The sequence below is a fragment of the Coregonus clupeaformis genome, unplaced genomic scaffold, assembly GCF_020615455.1.
Source record: "Coregonus clupeaformis isolate EN_2021a unplaced genomic scaffold, ASM2061545v1 scaf0461, whole genome shotgun sequence".
NCBI classification, from domain to species: Eukaryota; Metazoa; Chordata; class Actinopteri; order Salmoniformes; family Salmonidae; genus Coregonus; species Coregonus clupeaformis.
Genome location: NW_025533916.1, coordinates 195,873 through 218,251, shown reverse-complemented (window position 1 = coordinate 218,251; position 22,379 = coordinate 195,873). Strand labels below are relative to the sequence as shown.

The 22,379-nt window shown below is 40.5% G+C and overlaps 2 protein-coding genes and 1 pseudogene across 2 annotated transcripts; all 3 read left to right on the top strand.

Moving 5' to 3' along the window:
- Positions 1–747: 747 nt before the first annotated feature.
- LOC121566554 (protein SCO1 homolog, mitochondrial) lies at positions 748–5,282 on the top strand. The gene is made up of 9 exons (XM_045215514.1): positions 748–754; positions 1,236–1,270; positions 1,356–1,415; positions 2,916–3,035; positions 3,263–3,353; positions 3,532–3,729; positions 3,935–4,027; positions 4,137–4,252; positions 4,376–5,282. Exons 1-9 carry the CDS (start codon positions 748–750, stop codon positions 4,508–4,510), a joined length of 855 nt encoding a protein of 284 aa, XP_045071449.1. The 3' UTR covers positions 4,511–5,282.
- A 3,741-nt stretch (positions 5,283–9,023) lies between these two features.
- Positions 9,024–10,227, top strand: LOC123484788 (myosin-3-like). Its single transcript, XM_045215513.1, has 3 exons — positions 9,024–9,289; positions 9,830–9,973; positions 10,117–10,227. Exons 1-3 carry the CDS (start codon positions 9,089–9,091, stop codon positions 10,225–10,227), a joined length of 456 nt encoding a protein of 151 aa, XP_045071448.1. The 5' UTR covers positions 9,024–9,088.
- A 793-nt stretch (positions 10,228–11,020) lies between these two features.
- On the top strand, positions 11,021–21,760 carry LOC121560431 (annotated as a pseudogene).
- Positions 21,761–22,379: the final 619 nt, after the last annotated feature.

Here is a 22,379-nt window from a genome sequence, read left to right as displayed (position 1 = left end):
GCCCTAGCGCCCTCTATCGGCCAGCCGCCACTGTATGACAGATTAAAATCAGTTTACGTACCTTAAAGTAGTGTGTAATACTGTCCATAGTTTATTTTATTTTAAAGTAGCCAAATTAATATTTAATGTAACAGTAACACATAGGTAGCTTGCAATCGTTTTCCCCATTCATCTATATTCAGAAAGCAGTCTTCAGAAAAAGAAAAAGAAAACAACGAGTCTTAGCGATTTCGCAATCGGGCCTATAAATGTTCACTTGTCGAAACTTCATATCCCAAACCTCACGCTAAAAATTAACGGAAAAGGATTCAACGCAAAGTTTATGGTTCAACGTCCATGAGGAAAGTTTGCTGTTGAACTGCTGATTACGAGAAACTGGTTCTGTAGTTATAGACCGTGACAATGGACGAACCTAGTAAAATTGAGTGCACAAAAACGAACTTTTCTCTGATAATTTGGAGAGTTTGCAATGTATGCATGTCATTGTTCTTTGCTCTAGCAAGTTATGTGCAGGCAAGTGATTCCCTTATTTCGTTACATTGTTTGAGATACTTTGTATCTATAGCCTACTGTATTTGGCATGACCTGTAGGCATATCTGCTTCTGTTGATAACTCATGGATTTAGCAGAGTAATTTAATGCGTGAACATGGTGTATGTCTCTGAATGTTTGGCCCAACTGAGTAAATCCCATGTTTTATCCTTTGTGTTTTTTATTGGCACAGATTAACGATCCGGATGCAGTATTATGGATGGTATGATCACGCTTTTTTTTTTTTTCGTTTAATGTTTTTAATGAATTACTATTATCAAAGGGCTTTTTTAATTTTTTTATACAGTAATCCACTTTTCTATCTCCAGGTTGCCTATGCTATTCCAGCAAATCTGTGTTTATTGATTGGCATTAAACCACATTTAACAGGTATGTGGACATTATGGATTAATAGAGTTCCATCATTTACTTTTGACTACTTTTCCTAATAAATAACATTTCCATTTTAACATTTTGGCCAGTGAAAAAGGCCATTGACTGTTTAGTGTATTGTGGCTATATCAAGACAGTGTAGTTAAAAGCTAGAAATATTCATGCATGAGCCTGCATGCACTTCCCTCTGAATGTTTAAACGGTTGAGAGACTGTTTTTCAGAGACAGTACTTTGGAGGAGAATTGCTCAACTTCATGTGCTTATTTCGACTGCTGTTGTTTCCATGATGGGATGGACTCTGTATAAAGAGGGCATCACAAATATCTTCCAGCAAGAGGAGGGAAGGTATAGTCTCACAATCGTTTTCTGTTTAAATGAGCATTGTGTTCAATTATTATTTTTGGTCACACCTGTTTCTCTCTATCCCCAGGGAATTCTCTGGTCTCATGTTGATACTTGTCTGGCTTCTCCTGTGTCAACACTCTGGAAGGTAAGGACTTTCGACATAGATTTGGACCTTATCCCAACATGCAATACCTTATTTTAAAAGTCTCACACTCTGTTGTACATCACTGATATCTGTACTGCTGTAACTATTTTCTATTAGTTCTATTGGGGCTTTCAGACTGTCTGCTGCTGTTGCCATCACAATCTTCCCCTTTGTGGCCTGGCTGTACTACTACATTAACAAGGAGCTGAGGACCAGCTGGCCCTCGCATTGTAAAACTGCACTGTAGATATCCATTCATTAAGATAGTCCAGTGACGAGTGAGCAACATCTCATGCGTGATGGAACATTTACAAGAGGATATGACCTAGCTACAGAGTCTTCTACAGTATGGAATACTGCTAATGTGTACATTTGTAAATAAAAAGCCAATGCCGGCAGTCAGTGAAATCACGGATGCATTGTTTAAAAAGACACGTATGGTTTAGCAGCAGTGTTTTTGACATCCAAATAAGTGACCAAATGTCATAAATTAGAATATATATTGTATATGATTGACACATTTTCCTTTTTTACTGGAATCATAGGTTTCTCTTTCTGACCATTTTGTTGTTGTAGGCAACCCATTGCACTTGTGGTGATATCTGGTGGAATCACAGTAAAATAAAGCAATTTAATAAGAAATCTAAATGGAATTTTTGTATAATTTTTTCTTTTTGCATCAGAAATCTAAATTGAAAGAAATGCATGTACTGTAGCCTACTCAAGGCTCCAAATAATTTGGTATTTTGATTTAGCACCACTGGGCCTCGATAGATACAGGAGATATGCCTTAAAAGTAATGTAGGCTATAGCTAAATCAAACTCATTTTGTGTTTGGTGCTCTTAACTTGTTAAAGTTGGCAGCAGAAGTAGGCTACTGCCAATGAAAAAAGTAAATGTACTGTACTGTATTTTACGATAGCTAGATGTCAATAGCGCCCAGAGACCACATAACACAAAAAAAAGGACTCGGGTGCGTAATTTCCGGTTCTAACAGCCAGAAATAACTATGTTCGCCGGCAGGTCCAGGGTCAGCTTAAATGGTTGATATTGCGAGCCACTCGGTCAATGAGCATCGTTGTACATAGTATACTGATCCAAGATCAGGAATTTGTATGCGTTTTTACCTTCATGATTCACGTTGTGTAAAATTCTGCCACCACTTCCGCATTGAGTTCTTGACAAACTAGCTCAACATCATGGCAGTGGGCCTAATATCGTATCAGACTTTGAGATGTCGATTGTTAAATCGTATGATTTCGCACCAAGGTGTGAGCACAATATGCAGCTTTACACGCGCGTTATCGAGAATGACTGTCTCTCCGTACACAGATCTCTCACCACGGACAGTACACGGGCTGGTAGGTCATGCACGGCTCACAACACTCAGACTATGATCAAATGTGTTCGCGGAATGACTAACAGCTTGAAGACAGATATCGTTGTACCTTGTACCTATCCATTATGTTAACATATTGTGTGTATTCATGCGCTGCACAGGTAAACCTAGGCGGGAGTTGGATTTGTAAGACATCACGGTGGTTGTCTTTTCACGACTCAAGATCATTCTCGTCTTTACCTCCACCGCCCCCTTCTGGTGATAAAACCAAAAAGACAGGGGTATGTAATGTATCAATTAATTTCTGATTGATTAACTTTTTTACATTTACGTCATTTAGCAGACGCTCTTATCCAGAGCGACTTACAAATTGGATTGATATGTACAATCATCTGGGGCACCTGATAAAACCTGGTTTTAATGTCTATGGATAAAACAAAGCACACAGCCTTTTGCTTTGTCTTTAACCTTGTTGCTTTGCCTGTCTCCATCCATCTATCCTCTGCAGCCAGTGACTTGGAAATCATTAGCAATAACATTTGCATTTGGGGGTGTTATCCTTGCCGGAATGAAATATTTCAAGAAGGAAAAAGAAGAATGTAAGGACATTTCACCTCTCGGTGCACTCACCATCATGCAGTAGGCTACATCCAACAGTGGATTTACACAAATTAATTTATGTTCCGAACTGAAGTTCCCCTGGAGATAATCATCAGTGTCTGTACATGTTGGTAACAATCTGTTTTACATGTTGTCTTTTTTACATGTGCACTGCAGTGATTGAAAGAGAAAGGACAAAGTCAATGGGGAAACCAGCGCTTGGCGGTCCATTCTCTCTTGTGGATCAGAATAATAAATCCTGTAAAAGTGAGGATTTCCTCGGCCAGTGGGTCCTTATCTACTTTGGCTTTACACACTGCCCTGACATCTGTCCTGATGAAATCGAGAAAATGATTGAGGTGGTGGATGAAATAGGTAAAGTGTTTTATTTTAAACATCTTTTATGATGCATCATATGTCATGTGAATTATTATGAATGTCATGGCAATTAGATGGTTGAGTGAGTAACCAGTCAGTCACTCATATCAAATGTCTTCACAAAGCATAATGTTAATGCTAGAACCCAGGGATGTACTGAAGATATGTTGTGATTAACACCATGTCTTTCCATGTTTCCCAGACAGGATAAAGTCTCTTCCAAACCTGACCCCCATCCTCATCACCATTGATCCTGACAGGGACACACCTGAGGCCATGGGGACATATGTGAAAGGTAAAGAGAACAAGCCATTAACTACTGTTGCTTCCATGTTATGGTAAAAGGGGGACTTAGACTCACATTGGTGGAACAATAACATTCCTCCTCTGTCCTCTATCCCCAGAGTTCTCCCCTAAGCTCATTGGCCTAACTGGGACAATGCCCCAAATTGACCAGGTCTCTCGAGCCTACAGAGTCTACTACAGCCAGGGACCAAAGGATGAAGACAACGACTACATTGTGAGTTCATCGTCTGATCCTTCCCTTATTCATAACTCTCATTGGTTCATAGTAAAGTAGGAATTCCCACTTTTCCCAGCTGAATTGATATCTAAACGAAACCTCCTTTATTCTTGATTGCAGGTTGATCACACAATCATCATGTACCTGGTTGGTCCAGACGGAGAATTCAAGGAGTATTTTGGACAGAACAAGAGGAGCGCTGAGATTTCCTCTTCCATTGCATCACACATGAGGAAGTACAAGAAGTTGAATTAAGAGGTAAGATGAAGGAGAACTTGTGTGCCTCTCTCAAAGCCTTCAGACTGTCAGCAGCCTCTGGCCCAGCAGCCCCTGACCCAGCAGGACTGAACACTGCCATGTTATGTCAATGACATGGAATATTATCTGGAGTACAGCTTTTAATGGAATTCAGATGTCTACGACTTACCATTCCCTTTTTGCTGTTCACCATTTAACATGGTCTCTAATATCATATTTATGTCTAAGATGATTTAAAGGGATTTTTTGCAAATAGGGGTGGACAACGCTTCAGTGTTTCTTTTTTCTGCTTTGCCCATTATTTCAATCGGTGTGAAATACAATTGTTTCGATGTAAAATATGAGAGCCAAACAGAAATACTTGATTTCAAGTACCTCAACAAATGTAACTATGCTAAAATGGAGGTGGAAAGTATTCCTTGGAAATCAAATCACATTTTATTGGTCACATACACATATTCCTTGGAAATCAATACTGAGGAACTGAAGGTTTCCAGTGTTTACCCTTGGGCACTCCTAATGGAAAAGGAACAGGAATAGTTGTCGTTGTGCAGTTACAGCTCTGCTTTACTTCGTTTACACTAATTCTCCTTTTTAGCCTCGCTATTAAGTCTGGCCCAATACCTGGACTCTTCTCAGTGACACCAGAAACATTTATGCACTGTAATAACTATTTGGTTACTCAATTTGTACTATCCATAAATCAAAGTCATATTTCAACAGAATTTCCAAAGTAACGTTTAATTGATTAAACTTGAACTTGCAGTTATGTACTGTATGTCTGTTCATTTTTTTTTGCTTCCCATGTAGTCGTAGGCTACCATGCAGGTATCAGGGCTTCACTTTGTGCAACCATATTGTAGACTAGCCTATTCCTAGTAGAAAACACATGGTGGTCAAAGTTTGAGCTTATTCATATGGTGCCATTTGAGTTGTCAAGAGTAGAGCACTGTCGTAAATAATTAATTTTAACAGCTTTATTTGTAATCATGTTGCTATTGATATGCCAGCCAGACCAGTGTCTTGACTGGGCCCATTGTTCTGCAAATAAATGGTCATCACCGGAGCCTCTATATCTGGTCATAGCCATAGATGCATGATTATCTCATAGTAGCATGTCATTTTCAATGAATTTACACACACACACACTCATAATTTATAATATTTGTTTTTATAATACATATAAATGAATTCTCAATATCCTTGCAAACTGACCGTCTCTTTGGCCAGAACACCTGTTGAGTTCCCCCTTGGTAACCTGATTACTAGAGAGAGCACAGAAGTTGTTCAGCACTCTTCGGCAAAGCTCCCGACTCATTCCTGGACGGTTGGTGGTTTGTGATGACTGGGAAGAAATACTCTTCTAGATGAGAGATCACCTTTCAGCTGTCAGAGTAACAAATGATCCTTTATGAGAATTCGGTTACGCCGATTTTTATGTTGTATGCTTATGAATTCACCCACTGAACCATTCCATATCTTGATTTGTTGTGTCCCACTGACAGTACATGCCCTTCTCTTTACAACATTGGACAGGACTCCCTTGTGCCTTATAATTCATTGTACACTTCTTCCCTGGAGAACTGAGTTTGATGATACAACGAGTGTCTCCCTGTGGATGTACTGTCTGTCTGAAACAGTCCCCCTAAAATTGGGTGTCCTTTCAGACTAGCAGTGTTTATCGGCATTTTTATTTTGTGGCCTCCTGTCTCCTGTCCGTTGACCCTCTAATCCCAGGCAGATGCACCCGTCCTCAGATCAATTTTCCACCAGAGGCAGGCATCCGTCTGCCTCAGACAGAACCAGCCAATGGGGATTGTCTCCTTGCTTCTTCTCTCGTTCGTACTGTGACTTCAAATTCCCACAGTCTCGCAGTGTCCTTGACACAGTCTTGTACACAGTCAATGTACATACTCTACTATAACGTGTCGGAAGAGGTCAGCATAAGCCCTGCCCATGACCAATTATACCCACAACTGTTGCCAGCCCTTCAAATTACATTCATGGGATATTAAATCAACACCAATTAGGTTGGATGTGATGCAGTGCCAGCTTGTGTCATAGTTTATGAAAATGAATGGCCCACACACAGTACAACTCTACTGACTCTTTCCTTGGAGACAGTTCACACATTCATTGGACATTTTACAGATACATGTTATATGTAACATGTTTATATGGTGGAATAGGATCATGCATAGAATGTAAGTCTAAATAAATTGTTTAGCATTGTGCACAGCTGAGTTCACCAATAGATATAAAGGAATTTGAAAGAAAGAATGCAGGCGTTGCCGTTCTATTGTCGACTGCATGTGACATCACATGAGTTTTAGAGGGAGCTGTGGAGGGTCATGATTATGACCACAGCACTTCTATGCTAGTCAGTTTACATTCTAACTGACGTGCTGTTAGGAGCTTGTCCAAAGGAGTGCATGATATCAGACAAACAGTCTGAACTAAACTACCTGATGATGATGAGGCAGCATCTATAATAATAATAATAATAATAATAATATATGCCATTTAGCAGACACTTTTATCCAAAGTGACTTACAGTCATGTGTGCATACATTTTTTTAAACGTATGGGTGGTCCCGGGGATCGAACCCACTACCCTGGCGTTACAAACGCCATGCTCTACCAATTGAGCTATCTAGTCCACAGGTGTCAAACTCATTCCACGGAGGGCCGAGTATCTGTGGGTTTTCACTCTTTCCTTGTACTTGATCGATGAATTAAGGTCACTAATTAGTAAGGATCTCCCCACACCTGGTTGTCTAGGGCTTAATTGAAAGGAAAAACCAAAAGCCTCTCCATGGAATGAGTTTGACACACCTGATCTAGTCTCTCTAAAAGGGATGGCATGATCCTATATTTTGTGCTAGCTCTGGTCCAGGGCGTTAGTGACCGTTCCTTTAATAATGCACAATAACACCCTGGACCAGAGATAATGTTGTGCTCAAAATGTACCACAGCTTATCAGTCAATTTTGTTTTCAAAATAAGTTTTAATTTGAGTCAGTTTACATTTTATTTAATAGAATTTAGAATTGTTCTTGCACACTGCCACACACAGGAATAAATGGAACATAAACCAATTAAAAACATCTACAGCGCTATGAATGCATTGAGAATATATTGTTAGCCATTGCATTCTTGGAATGCACCCGTATAGATGAAATGGATGACTTTTTCAACATAACATTATATAGCCCTGCCAAAGCCCTCTATCAGCACTGGCATCGCATGGTACACTTGAAACACATACTTGTGCTGTATTGACATGGGCAACTGAGGAACATTAATAGAAATCCACTCAGGATTTTGTATGGATCTGGAGGGCTTTTTGGGATTCATTGTTAACCCTGTTATTTGGAATGCTCTCTCAGCCATGCATAAACGGAGGCCTGAATTTTTGGAAGACATGATGAGACATGGGCTGCTTTTGTATGAGATGTGTTCAGGTCATCTGTAAAGTGGTTTACTACATGTAACATCATCACAATTGGAAGCAGCTTAGATGTTTGTATTGTCAGAGAAGTCTTTTATTGCTTCAGCGTGCTTCATTATAAGGCCGACAAAGGCCTCTGGTAATCAGTGTTGTAGATAATTTTTGTTCAGAATTACTGTGTCAAATGTGCTGTGTCGGTATGTTTTTTTTATGGCACATTTACGTATTGGTCCCTGTGACTGAATCCAATCTCATAGAGTAACATTACCTCAGTTTAGCATTGGGTCAATAGTCTTGAAAGCAAAACTGAAAAGGTTTTGATAACATCTCTTCGTCTCAGGTATTTGAATGGCAATGGAACACAGCAGACGGACCTGTCTCTGTCTGTCTGGAACGTACTAACTGCCGCCTGTCAACCCCAGCCTGTATCGGACCATGCCCTCCCAGTGAGCCCTAATCGACCGTGATCCCAGTCAGCCAATGCCAGAATTTGAGCAATGCCTTAACAGACCTAATCTTCACTGATCCCAGAAAATGAGGAATGTCGTGTCTGAACCCAAAGCCCTCTAAGCTGCCGTCCTCAGCCATCATTGCTTTTTAATGGACAGGCTACAGGATTACAATTGAAAACATTTAAATGTGACACAATACAGCTATAGATAGACAGTTGAAAATACGAAATGGACATACTTGACTTTTCCACGGTGGCGTTTGAGCCAGATTTGATCTCTATCCAAATATAGAGAAGCTGTCAAGCAAATAGAAAAAAACATCCCTTATAAAAAGTATTCTTAGTGTGATGATAGCAGGGCATTTGAGGTATGTCTTTGGCGTACTGTTGAGACAGCAAACATTTAACAACAATAGAGGGTGCATCCATAGAGAGATAGCATCAATACAGTCTCTGCCATCCTACTGTGATCATAGATTTTTCCCTGTAGCTGCAACACTCAGGTAAGAATGGACCAAATCATATATTTATGCCTTTGATGTTCATTGGATCTTCTCAAGGAATATAGAGAATTTCTGCAATTATTTGTTTTTATTGTATAATCTATGACCTACAGATCAATATGAAGCATATGATGTATAATCAATTGTCTCCATGCTACACAGCTTTAGAAAATGAGTGATGCTGAGATGGAAGTATTTGGGGTGGCTGCCTCGTACCTCCGCAAGCCGGAGCGGGAGAGGATTGCGGCACAGGTCAAACCATTTGATGCCAAAACGGCCTGCTTTGTGGCAGATCTAAAGGTAGAGTATGTGAAAGGCAAAATCAAGAGCCAAGACATCTCCAAGGTCACAATGGAGACTGAGGATGGGAGGGTGAGTACATATAAAATGTTCTAGAATGTTTGACCATAGTAGCTCTGTTCTAACCCACTGGACACAGACGTTAGTTCAACGTCTAGTTTTGATTTACATTTGGTTGAGTTATCAGCTAACGGGAATTCAAAGTGAAAACAACAAAACATTCCACCATGGTTAAAAGTTGGGTTAAAAAAAACGATAATCACTTACGTTGATTACTTTTTTCAAATCCAATCAGTTCTCCACATTGATTCAACTTCATCACATTGACGTTTTTTGTTGAAATGACATGGAAACAACATTCAACCAGTTTTTGCCCAGTGGGAAAGCATGATATATTTTACTTACTATATGAGAGTGACTGAAATTCAGAGTGCATGTCATTTCTAAGCCTTTTTGGATGCTAAATAAAAAGTTCATTATGCCACCGTGGCATGATTTCAATGCAGTTTCATCCAGTTATTATTCTAGCATGTAATCAATACAACTGGTTCCTTATTTGAATGGAAACTTGCCTCCCCTAACTGCCCTCCCCTTTATTTGATTATGTTGCAGGTTGTCACGGTGAATCCGGATGACATCAGCCCCATGAACCCTCCTAAATTTGACAAGATCGAGGACATGGCCATGTTGACCCATCTCCATGAGCCAGCCGTGCTGTTCAACCTCAAGGAGCGCTACACTGCCTGGATGATCTATGTAAGCAGACACAGATCAGATTACATTTCAACTCAGTCATACGTACATCTTCTAATTGCATTGTCAGTGAAACATCTACAAACTAGTTTCATGGGTTCAATTAGATCATCAATGACATAACCTGAGTTGTTCCCCTATTGCAGACCTACTCTGGGCTGTTCTGTGTGACTGTGAACCCCTATAAGTGGCTCCCAGTCTACAACCCAGAGGTGGTGGCTGGCTATTATAAACCAAACACCTTAGCTGAAATGTGACCTTTTAAAAACAATGTAATATTTGGAAAACTTACAGGGCAAATTCATCCGCATCCACTTTGGCACAAAGGGGAAGCTGTCCTCAGCTGATATTGAGACATGTGAGTTTGCTTGTCTATTTTCTTTAAATATGCAAGGCCATTGCTGTGGATTGGAACAAAATGTAATTTGATTATTTCTCTGATTTTCTTCTTTAGACCTTCTGGAAAAATCCAGGGTAACGTTTCAGCTCCTGGCAGAAAGGAGTTATCACATCTTCTATCAGATCATGTCCAATAAGAAGCCTGAATTAATTGGTAGGTTGAGTAATGCTGCCTGGTGGATCTATATAAAGCCATACACAGTAATTGTAGTTTTGGACTACAAAGGTATTGGTTACTTTAAGGGGGCAATCTGAGATTGCTACATCCATTTGTGTACTTTAAAATTAATGATATGTACCCATTGGTTCTTGAAGAATAAATGACTCATGAGCTTAGGTCAACTGTCTTACCCCATCAGAACCCCAAATATAAAATTGTTTTACTCCATTGTTTGTAAACAATGTAATTGTAAATAAAAACTGTATAGCCTAGTCAGTCCTCACATCCGTAGCTCTGTCTATGAATTTGAGAGTGGTTATATTTCTCCAGCCCCATCCCTCAACTGTTTACCAAAAACAGTGGTAGGTTGCCACTTTGTTGTTGTTTGAACTGCAAAAAAAAAAAAAAGTGATGTACTGTGAGTTCAGCCTCCAACACCAATGTAACCCCCCACTGGTAAATATACACCTTCTCTATCATGTTCACCAGAGATGCTGCTCATCACCACCAACCCATATCACTACCCTTTCATCAGTCAGGGGGAAATAAAGGTGCAAAGCATCAATGACACAGAAGAGCTCATGGCCACAGATGTGAGTCCACCTGTACCCTATATCTCATATGTGTAAATTACCCACACAGATTGGAAAATAAATACATCGAAAACATAATAGAAAACCCTCAACTGTACTGTATAAGATTGTCTTAGGGACTGATGAAATGTTTATATATGTTTGACTGAGCTCCAATATCTGTCCCAATAGAGTGCCATTGATATCCTAGGCTTCAATGCAGAGGAAAAACGTGGGATCTACCAACTGACTGGTGCTGTGATGCATGATGGGAACATGAAGTTCAAGCAGAAGCAGTGTGAGGAACAGGCAGAGCCTGATGGCACTGAGGGTGAGCAGTCTTAGATTTTTACTTATTTTGAAATTCTAATTAAATCTTCACTTATCCACAGCCAGAATCCACTCATCATCTTTTTTGTCTCATGTATTCAATAGTAGCTGACAAAGTTGCCTACCTCATGGGCCTGAACTCTGCTAATCTACTGAAAGCTGTGTGCTATCCCAGAGTGAAGGTCGGGAATGAATATGTCACCAAAGGACAGACAGTTCAGCAGGTATGCAAACTACATTAGAGTGTGTACAGACATGAGTGACCCTCGCCCAACTCTCACCAATTTTCATTGTCCTTAAAATGTGTTTTGTCTCATTTGCAGGTGAATAACTCCATGGGTGCCCTGTCTAAGGCAGTGTATGAAAAACTGTTCTTGTGGATGGTGTCCAGAATAAACCAGCAGCTAGACACCAAATTGCCCAGGCAGCATTTTATTGGCGTTCTGGACATAGCAGGCTTTGAGATCTTTGAGGTATGAGTGGACTCCTCATTTGAAACACATTTACAACAATGTAATCCTTTATTGTATGTTATTTAATTATATTTTGTAAACCATGCAGATGAACAGCCTGGAACAGCTCTGCATCAATTTCACTAATGAGAAACTGCAACAGTTTTTCAATCATCACATGTTTGTGTTGGAACAAGAGGAATACAAGAAGGAAGGGATAGAGTGGGAGTTCATTGACTTTGGAATGGACTTGGCTGCCTTCATTGAGCTTATTGAGAAGGTACTGTGACCTTTTCAGCATACCTTTAAGTCACTCTTTACAGTCTAACTGTTAATTGATTAAATAAGTTAGGATCAACAGGACAGAGTTGAAAAACATTTTTATTGACAGTAATTAAAAAGTTTACAAGCATAATATTGAAATCCAGTAGACAGACATGATCAAAACAATGAAGTTCTATACCTTGGTTCTTATAAACACATTTTACACTGTAAATCTTCCACAGCCAATGGGTATTTTCTACATCCTTGAAGAAGAGTGCATGTTTCCAAAGGCAACAGACTGCTCCTTCAAGAACAAACTCTATGACCAGCATCTTGGGAAGAACAGCCAAAGCAGAGGCCCACTTCACCCTGGTTCACTACGCTGGCACTGTGGACTACAACATCGGTGGCTGGCTGGAGAAGAACAAGGACCCGCTGAATGACACTGTGGTACAACTGTACCAAAAAGCTGCCCTGAAGCTATTGTCTCAGTTGTTTGCAAAGTTTGTCTTAGTTGATGGTGAGTTTACATCAGCGTTTTAAGACATCAGTGAAAAATGATCTTGAGTAGAAATACAATTGTTTTATTTTTCTCTTTCTGTAGCTGATAGAAACCAAAAAGGAGCAAAAAAGAAGGGGTCCTTTTTCCAGACTGTCTCTGCACTTTTCAGGGTAAAACTGTTTCCCCCTACTCTTATGAAAATGTATATCGATCTAATGATCGTATGTAGACTTTAGAACATTTCTATGCACAATTCAGTGAGCATTGTTTTGCTTGTTCATGCTCTTTTATCACTTCATAACCTTCCCTCAGGAAAATCTCAACAAGCTGATGTCTAACCTGAGGTCCACACATCCCCATTTTGTGAGATGCATCATCCCAAACGAGACCAAAACACCAGGTATGTAAAAGTTTGAAATATGTAATGTGGGTTGTTTGCTCTCAAGGCTGCCTGACCTGACAGAATTATGCCTTTCCATGTAGGGGCCATGGAACACTACCTCGTTTTGCATCAGCTGCGCTGTAACGGTGTGCTGGAGGGTATCAGAATCTGCAGGAAGGGATTCCCAAGCAGGATTATATATGCTGACTTCAAGCAGAGGTAAATCCTTCATTGATCTCTGTTACCTATAAGAAAAATGATTCAACAAACATGAGCTCAAGGATAAATGTGGACTGTTTCCCCAACAGATACAGAATCCTGAATGCCAGTGCTATCTCCGAGGGGCAGTTTATCGACAGCAAAAAGGCATCAGAGAAGCTACTGTCCTCCATCGATGTGGACCACGCCCAGTACAAATTTGGATACACTAAGGTATTGTGAAGGCAAAACAATGTTATGGTCTGACCTATAGGCATGACGTTATCGAGTGATATGTAGTGTACATTCAGACAGTGGTGCACCAACTCAGAATAATACTTGCATTGTTTGTGTTTGTATGTGTATATTAGGTGTTCTTTAAAGCTGGCCTGTTAGGTCTGCTGGAGGAGATGAGAGATGAGCGCCTGGCAGTGTTATTGACTCGCATCCAGGCTGTCTCCAGGGGCTACATCACCAGGCAGAGGTTCAAGGAGATGTCAAAGAAAAGGTCTAAAAAACATATTTCTGTAATTGAAAAATTCATACAGTACAGGTCCTATGAACTTCAATAAATGACGGGATCTTTCTTTTGCCACTACATAGGGAATCCATTTTCATAATTCAATATAACATCCGGTCATTCATGAACGTGAAGAACTGGCCTTGGATGAGGCTCTACTTCAAGATCAAGCCCCTGTTGCGAAGTGCAGAGGCTGAGAAGGAGATGCAGAACATGAAAGAGGAGTTCTCAAAGGTCAAAGATGAGTTTGCAAAGTCAGACGCCAGGAGGAAGGAACTTGAGGAGAAGATGGTGGTCCTTGCTCAGGAGAAGAATGTCCTTTACCTCCAGATTCAAGCGGTGGGTTTCTATCAAGTTTTTAAGAACATGCTTTATATTAGATATGTGTGTAGATGTTGCATGGTTCTTATAAATATATAGCACTTTCTATGAGGGTTACATATTAACATTTCAAGAAGTACCAAACTTTAATTGAATCCAATGAACTCAAATCAAATTGTATCTGTCCCATACTTCGTAAACATCAGGTGTAGACTAACAGTGAAATGCTTACTTACAAAATAATAACACAAGGAATAAATACACAATGAGTAACGATAACTTGGCTATATACATTTTAAATTTTTAAATTTTAGTCATTTAGCAGACACTCTTATCCAGAGTGACTTACAGTTAGTGAGTGCATAAATGTTTTCATACTGGTCCGCCGTGGGAATCGAACCCACAACCCTGGCGTTGCAAGCGCCATGCTCTACCAACTGAGCTACACGGGACCACACAGGGTGCCAGTACCGAGTCGATGTGCAGGGGTACGAGGTAATTGAGGTAGATATGTACATATAGTAAGGATAAAATGACCAGGCAACAATATAGATAATAAGCAGTAGCAGCAACCCTGTTACTATTGGTTTATTGTCTAAGGTATGCTACTTGTTCATATTTCAACAGGAAAGAGAGAACCTCTCTGATGCAGAGGAGAGATGTGAGGGGTTGATCAAGAGCATGATCCACCTAGAGGCAAAAACCAAGGAGTTCTCTGAGAGAATTGAGGAAGAGGAGGAGATCAATGCAGAGATCACTGCCAGGAAGAGGAAACTGGAGGATGAATGCTCCGAGCTCAAAGGGGATATAGATGACCTGGAGCTCACTATTGCCAAGGTTGAGAAGGAAAAATATGCCACAGAAAATAAGGTGAGGGCATCTGATAAGCACATCACCCCATGCCTTTAAATGTCATAACCACAATGAATGGACGGTAACTTTGTGTGCGTTATTTTAACACAGGTGAAAAATTTGACAGAGGAGTTGACCACATTAGAGGAAAATCTTCTGAAGTCTTCAAAGGAGATCAAGGCATTGCAAGAGGTGCATCAGCAGACCCTGGATGACCTCCAGGCAGAGGAGGACAAAGTCAACACTCTGACTAAGACAAAGGTCAAGCTAGAGCAACAGGTTGATGATGTAAGCATCGAGTGACTTATACACTTTTGTCTTTTGTTAGCATTCTTTCAAGATTTTCCCACAGTCATTGATTGTTCTGGACTATGATCTCCTTCCAGCTTGAGGGATCTCTAGAGCAGGAGAAGAAGGTGCGTGCGGATTTGGAAAGAGACAAAAGAAAACTTGAGGGAGATCTCAAGCTGTCACAGGAAAATGTTATGGACCTGGAGAATGAAAGACAACAAATGGATGAACGATTTAAAAAGTAATTTAGAAATGATCATTGAGTTTATGGAGATTAAACTCTTGATTCACATTTTATAGAGTAGTAGTTGAAAGTGATAGAAACAGCACAAACAATGGAGCATCAACTCATTTTCATATAATGAATAATCAAATTCAGGAAGGATTTAGAGTTCAGTTACCTGCAAGGTAGATTTGAGGATGAACAAATACTGAGCACTCAACTTCAGAAGAAAATAAAGGAGTTTCAGGTATGTGGTTTGTGAAAATAAATTAAATGCATACATTGTAACTTTTGTCAAAATTCTGATGGAATTATTATTTTTACCACAGGCTCGCATTGAGGAACTCGAAGAGGAAATCGAAGCTGAGCGCTCTGCTCGGGCCAAGATAGAGAAGCAAAGGTCTGATTTCTCCAGGGAACTTGAGGAGATCAGTGAGAGACTGGAAGAAGCTGGTGGTGCCACTGCTTCCCAGATTGAGGCAAACAAGAAGCGCAAAAGTGAGTTTCAGAGGCTGCGTCGTGCTCTCGAAGAGTCAACCCTGCAGCATGAGTCAATCACTGCTGCTCTCCGCAAGAATCAGGCAGATAGCGTGGCAGAACTGGGAGAACAAATATACAACCTCCACAGAGTTAAGCAGAAACTGGAGAAGGAGAAAAGTGAATACAAGATGGAAATTGATGACTTGGCCAGCAACGTGGAGAGTGTCCTCAAAAGCAAGGTAGGTTCAACATATGTTGACCATATTGATATTCAACATACAAAATAAACTAATTCACGATTCACCAGCCTGGTCTCATAGACTAGCGGTAATATAGTAAACGTAAATCCGGGACGTTCAAATTAGGATGATATGTTTCGATTGGTATGGTTACATAAGACAGAAGGTTGCTTAAGGCAAAAAACAAAAGTAGGTTGGGTGGGTGGTTGGTCGGGGCGGGTGGGTGTATAATGCGAACGTCTAGCAATCCGTAGATTATGTGGGTGGGTGGATGGGTGGTTGGGGGCGAGTGGACGTATAATGCGAACATCTAGCAATCCAAAGGTTGCATTTTGCTAATTAGCAACTCTGCAACCTTTGAGCTACTTTGCAACTACTTAGCATGTTAGATAACCCTTCCCCTAACCTTAACCCTTTAACCTAACCCTAACCTTAACCCGAACCTTAACCCCTAACCCCTAGCCTAGAATTGTGATATGTTACGAATTGCAATTTGTACAATATATTATGAATTTGCTAAACGTATTATATGTTACGAATTCCAATTTGTTGTGGCTAACATTAGCTTTTTATTTTTTATATTTTAGGCCAACCTTGAGAAACTGTGCAGAACTCTTGAAGACCAAAGTAATGAGTACAAGAACAAATGTGACGAGGCCCATGAGTCTCTAAATTATTACACTGCCCTGAATGCTCGCTTGCAAACAGAAAATTGTAAGTTTCAGGTAAGTTCCTGTGTACATGAAGGACACCAAGGACTTGATACATAGTTTGAGAACTACGCTGCTAATGTGCTACATTTACTGTATACCTTGAATAGGTGAGCTCACACGCCAGCTTGAGGAGAAGGAGTTAACTGTGTCCCAGCTGACCAGAGTGAAACTAGTGTGCAGTCAACAGATTGAAGAGCTGAAGAGACTTTTGGAGGAGGAAGTTAAGGTTATACAAACTCTTGCCAATTACAAGCCATGGTAATTTCACCATGACAATATAAGCTAAGACTAAATTTATGAATTGTCTCTGGCTTTAGGCTAAGAATGCCCTGGCCCATGGTTTATAATCAACCCGCCATGACTGTGATCTGCTCCGGGAGCAGTATGAGGAGGAGCAGGAGTCCAAGGCTGAGCTGCAGAGGAGCATGTCCAAGGCCAACAGTGAGGTAGCTCTGTGGAGAACCAAGTATGAGACTGATGCCATCCAGCGCACTGAGGAACTTGAGGATGCTAAGTAAGAACTACCACAGCAAATATATCCTAATAACACATAAGTGCGCTGATGGGTAAAACATATATTATTTTGCAACATACAGTAATTGATTGATTTACTATTGTGTGTTCCCTTTTAAGGAGGAAGCTTGCCCAGCGCCTCCAGGATTCTGAAGAGCAGACAGAGGCAATGAACGCAAAGTGTGCCTCACTGGAGAAGACCAAGCAGAGACTACAAGCAGAGGTGGAGGACCTCATGGTCGAGATGGAGAGGTCCAATTCAGCCATTGTCACCCTGGACAAGAAACAGAGGATCTTTGACAAAGTAATCCTATTGACTTATTTAGTGTCTCAATGACTAAAGACTGTGGTGTGGTTCAGTCTCAACAATTGGATTGACTTTCATGTGATCTTTTTTAACATCAGGTTCTTGCTGAATGGAAACAGAAGTATGAAGAGACCCAGTCTGAGCTGGACGGCTCACAAAGGGAGTTCAGGTCTCTGAGCACAGAGCTATTCAAGATAAAAAACTCATTTGAAGAAGCCCTGGATCACTTAGAGAACATGAAGAGAGAGAATAAGAACCTTCAACGTATGATAGTCATCACCCTTGAAAATCAAAACAACATATCCTCATAGAATGTATGATGTGTTTTAGGCAGCTTATAGGCCTGCATGTAACAAACATATTGTTTTGTCAATTTTCAGAGGAGATAACAGATATCACTGAACAAGTGGGACAATCTGCAAAGACCTTCCATGAACTGGAAAAGGCAGCGAAACAAGCTGAACAGGACAAGATGGACACCCAAACAGCTCTTGAAGAAGCTGAGGTTCGCCCTTTTCTCACACATATTGTGCATTCCCCCACATGTATTATTTGAAATTTGAATATGACCGCAAATGTTTCTGTTCTGTGCACCTGTCTTCTTCTAGTCCTCCCTTGAACATGAAGAGGCCAAGATGCTCCACCTTCAACTGGAGTTGAACCAGATCATGTCAGAGGTTGACAGAAAGGTGGCAGAGAAAGATGAGGAAATAGACCAGCTGAAGAGGAACCATCAGAGGACTGTGGACACCCTGCAGAGTGCTCTAGATTCTAAGACCCACAGCAGAAACGATGCCATCAGAGTCAAGAAGAAGATGGAAGGGGACCTAAATGAGATGGAGATTCAGCTGTGCCATGCCAACCACCAAGCAGCTGATGCTACCAAGCAGCTCAGAAACATCCAGGGCCAGCTCAAAGTTAGTGTTTGACTCCAGAAACTCATTTTATAAAAACCATAACACTCACCATCTCTATCAAAGTTCTAATCAGTAGGTATTGGACTTATTCATGACCTTTCTGTTTCAGGACTCTCAGGTCCATTTGGACAATGCCCTCCATGGGCAGGAGGACCTGAAGGAACAGCTGGCCATTGTAGAACGCCGCAATACACTGATGATGGCAGAGATTGAGGAGATGAAGGCAGCACTAGAGCAGTCCGAGAGGTGCCGTAAACTGGCCGAGCAGGAGCTGGTCGACGTGAGCGAGAGGATGCACCTGTTGCACTCTCAGGTGAGGCCCCATAAGCAAATAAAAAATGTGGCCTTAAGTGAAATGTATGAATTTAATTTATTCTGTTACCCTCTCTCTTTACTCATTTAACAGAGCACTAGTCTCATCAGCACAAAAAAGAAGATGGAGTCTGACATAACTCAGCTGCAATCAGAGGTGGAAGATGTAGTCCAAGAAGCCAGAAATGCAGATGAGAAAGCTAAAAAGGCTATTATAGATGTAAGTCCGAACTCAGTGTAAATCTCAGTCCAAATGAAGTCCGTTCAAACAATGTCTCGATCGATTACAAATGATTTATCGATAGGCTGCCATGATGGCTGAGGAGCTGAAGAAGGAGCAGGACACCAGCGCTCACATGGAGAGGATGAAGAAGAACCTGGAGGTCACTGTTAAAGACTTGCAGCAGCGTCTGGATGAGACTGAGCAGTTAGCCATGAAAGGTGGAAAAAAAGAGCTCCAGAAACTAGAGACCAGGGTAAGGTAGCGGCAGGTAGCTTAGTGGTTAAGACCGTTGTGCCAGTAACCGAAAGGTCGCTGGTTCTAATCCCCGAGCCGACTAGGTGAAAAATCTGTCGATGTGACCTTGAGCAAGGCACTTAACCCTAATTGCTAATGTAAGTCGCTCTGGATAAGAGCGTCTGCTAAATGACTAAAATGTAAATGTAAGGATAAAGATAAATGTTTTATTTCCAGTTCACACTCTCTTAGTTTGTGATTCATTCTTAATCAATTATACTCAAGGTTAGAGAGGTGGAGAATGAACTGGAGGCAGAGCAGAAACGTGGTGTGGAAGCCATGAAGGGTGTGCGGAAATATGAGAGAAAGGTGAAGGAGCTCGCATATCAGGTAAAATATGTTTGGTTGCTTATTCCTGAATTGCACCAAATCATGATAAAATATGAGAGTAATGAATAACTCTGGGTTTGTAGGGTGAGGAAGACAAGAAGAATGCAGACAGACTGCAGGACTTGGTCAACAAGCTGCAGCTGAGGGTGAAAGCTTACAAAAGGCAGTGTGAGGAGGCGGTGAGTACAATATATTATTGGCAACGACTGTACATTTTATTATTAGATAAATAGGACAACTGTTCACCACTTCTAATTTATCTGTCTCTTTATTTTTCTGTGAACTACAGGAGGAGCAGACCAGTATCAATTTGGCCAATTGACATAGCAGCGGGCAGACATAGCAGCGGGCAGACATAGCAGCGGGCAGACATAGCAGAATCCCAAGTTAACAAATTAAGAGCTAAGAGTCGTGATGTTGGTGGCAAGAGAGAAGAATAGAGATATGGGCATCTTCTGCTGATGGTGCTGTAATTCATGTTTAGAATTACAATAACTCAGGCATAGAATGTAGATACAGTATACAGTAATTATTGTTGCAAAGATACATGCCTGCTTACACTATTGTACGTACCTGTATGTTAGCATTCCCTGTGCTATAGTTTGACCACCATGCTTAGATGTTCTACTTAAAAGCAGAAAATGGCATTACAATGAAATACAGTACAAATCAATTTTACTTATAAAACTATAATTAAATACTGCAAAGCAGTATCATACTGGTCTATTATCTTTGTTTCATTAGAGGTAACACTTTTAGCATAGATGATATAGCAAATGGGTTTTAGTTATCTTATATTCAAATAGATGGACATGTTAAGACACTATATTTTAACAATAGTTTAAAAGCAAAATTACATTCTGTAGTATGTTGGAGACAGCTCTGGATCCAACTTTGAGTGAATACTGACAGCTCAACTTGCTGATTCCAGGAATAGTTATTGGACAACAGCTGACCTAGACTGTAGGAGACATACAGCTTGATTCTAGGCAAGACAGTGCAGAAAAATAAAATCCAAAAGCATTTGATTAAAATGCCAGGCATCTTTGGAGATACACTTATACTCCAGGAGATTAGCTTCCCCTCATACAGAGTTATGTCAGAGGTGTCCACTTCAAACAATAACTCATCTCTCATTTATCAAAGAGACATCTGTCAGAAGCTACAGTACATCAAAATCATCCACTGCTTTTATCAGTAACGATCATGAATACGCAATGACTTTAGAAGATGAAAAGATATTAGGACGTTGAGAATGCAAACACATTGTCCACTTACTCTCCACATATAGATACTGTGCATACCAGAATCACTGTGTGAATTCCTGAACCTCTCCCCCAGCTCACTCTAATCATAAAATGCATCCTATCTCGTTAAAACATCCAAACTCAGAGCTTACTAATGACAGAAAAAAACATTGGTTTTGATGGGTACATTGTGTGAAACACAGAGATCAAGGAACACTGTCTTGTTAATCTGACATACATGCTGTTAACATGAGATCCTTAAGGATGGAACTCATGACAGATATTCATATGATTGCAAAAAGAGTTGCTCACTGCTTGCATTGGCTCCCTTGATGTAGTATTGTTCAACGACCAACAGATGGAGACACTTCCTTTGTCTTCAACACTCCCACCCAACACACATCCCCACACAGCGGGAGAGAGAGAATGAGTGAATGCGTAAACAACTGACATCAAGCTACAATAATCAAGCTATTCTGTAATGTGGCAGGCAACAAAAATCATGCTTAATTGAATCACACCAACTTATTACCCATTGCTATCCTATTGCTGCACACAAATATTCTTACAAGTTAACACAACAGTTTCACCTGCTGTCACGCCCTGACATAGAGTTGGCTAGTTGGTGAGTCAGGGTGTGAATATTCTATGTGTGGGAATTTCTATGTGGACATTCTATGTCATTGCACTTCTATGTTTGGCCGGGTGTGGTTCCCAATCAGAGGCAGCTGTCGCTTGTTGTCTCTGATTGGGGATCATACTTAAGTAGCCTGGTTGCCTACCTTAGTTGTGGGATCTTGTTTGTGTTCCTGTTAGGCTTGTTGTGTGTATAGCCCATAGGACTTCACGTTTTCGTTGTTTTGTTATTTTGTCAAGTGTTTATTCGTATAATTAAAGATGTACGCATATCACGCTGCACCTTGGTCTGACCCGTCTCTCAACGATCGTGACACCTGCAGATAACTTATCATGTATATATGTAGCAGTGGAGGAATAAAAATATAATTTTGTAGGATGGTTTGAAGCTATTAAGTGACCTATTTACTGGTGATTGGTCAACCAGCCACTTCAGTGTACACAAACAGTATCTTCCTGTTACACTGTTGGTTCTCATTCTCTGCAGTTGAACAAAAACAATACAACACTACTTCACATCCCTGCAAAAAATGGGTTTTGTTGGATTATGATAAGGTAATAACCATAGACATCCTATAATCCAATTTGAATTAGGATCCTATATTGTGTTATAGCATAGTACTAAGATTTGTAATGCTAAGTTGTATTCTTAAAAAAAAACAGAGAAATGTAAATTAGAAGTAAACGGCTGCACAGTGCACCTACAGTGAGGGAAAAAAGTATTTGATCCCC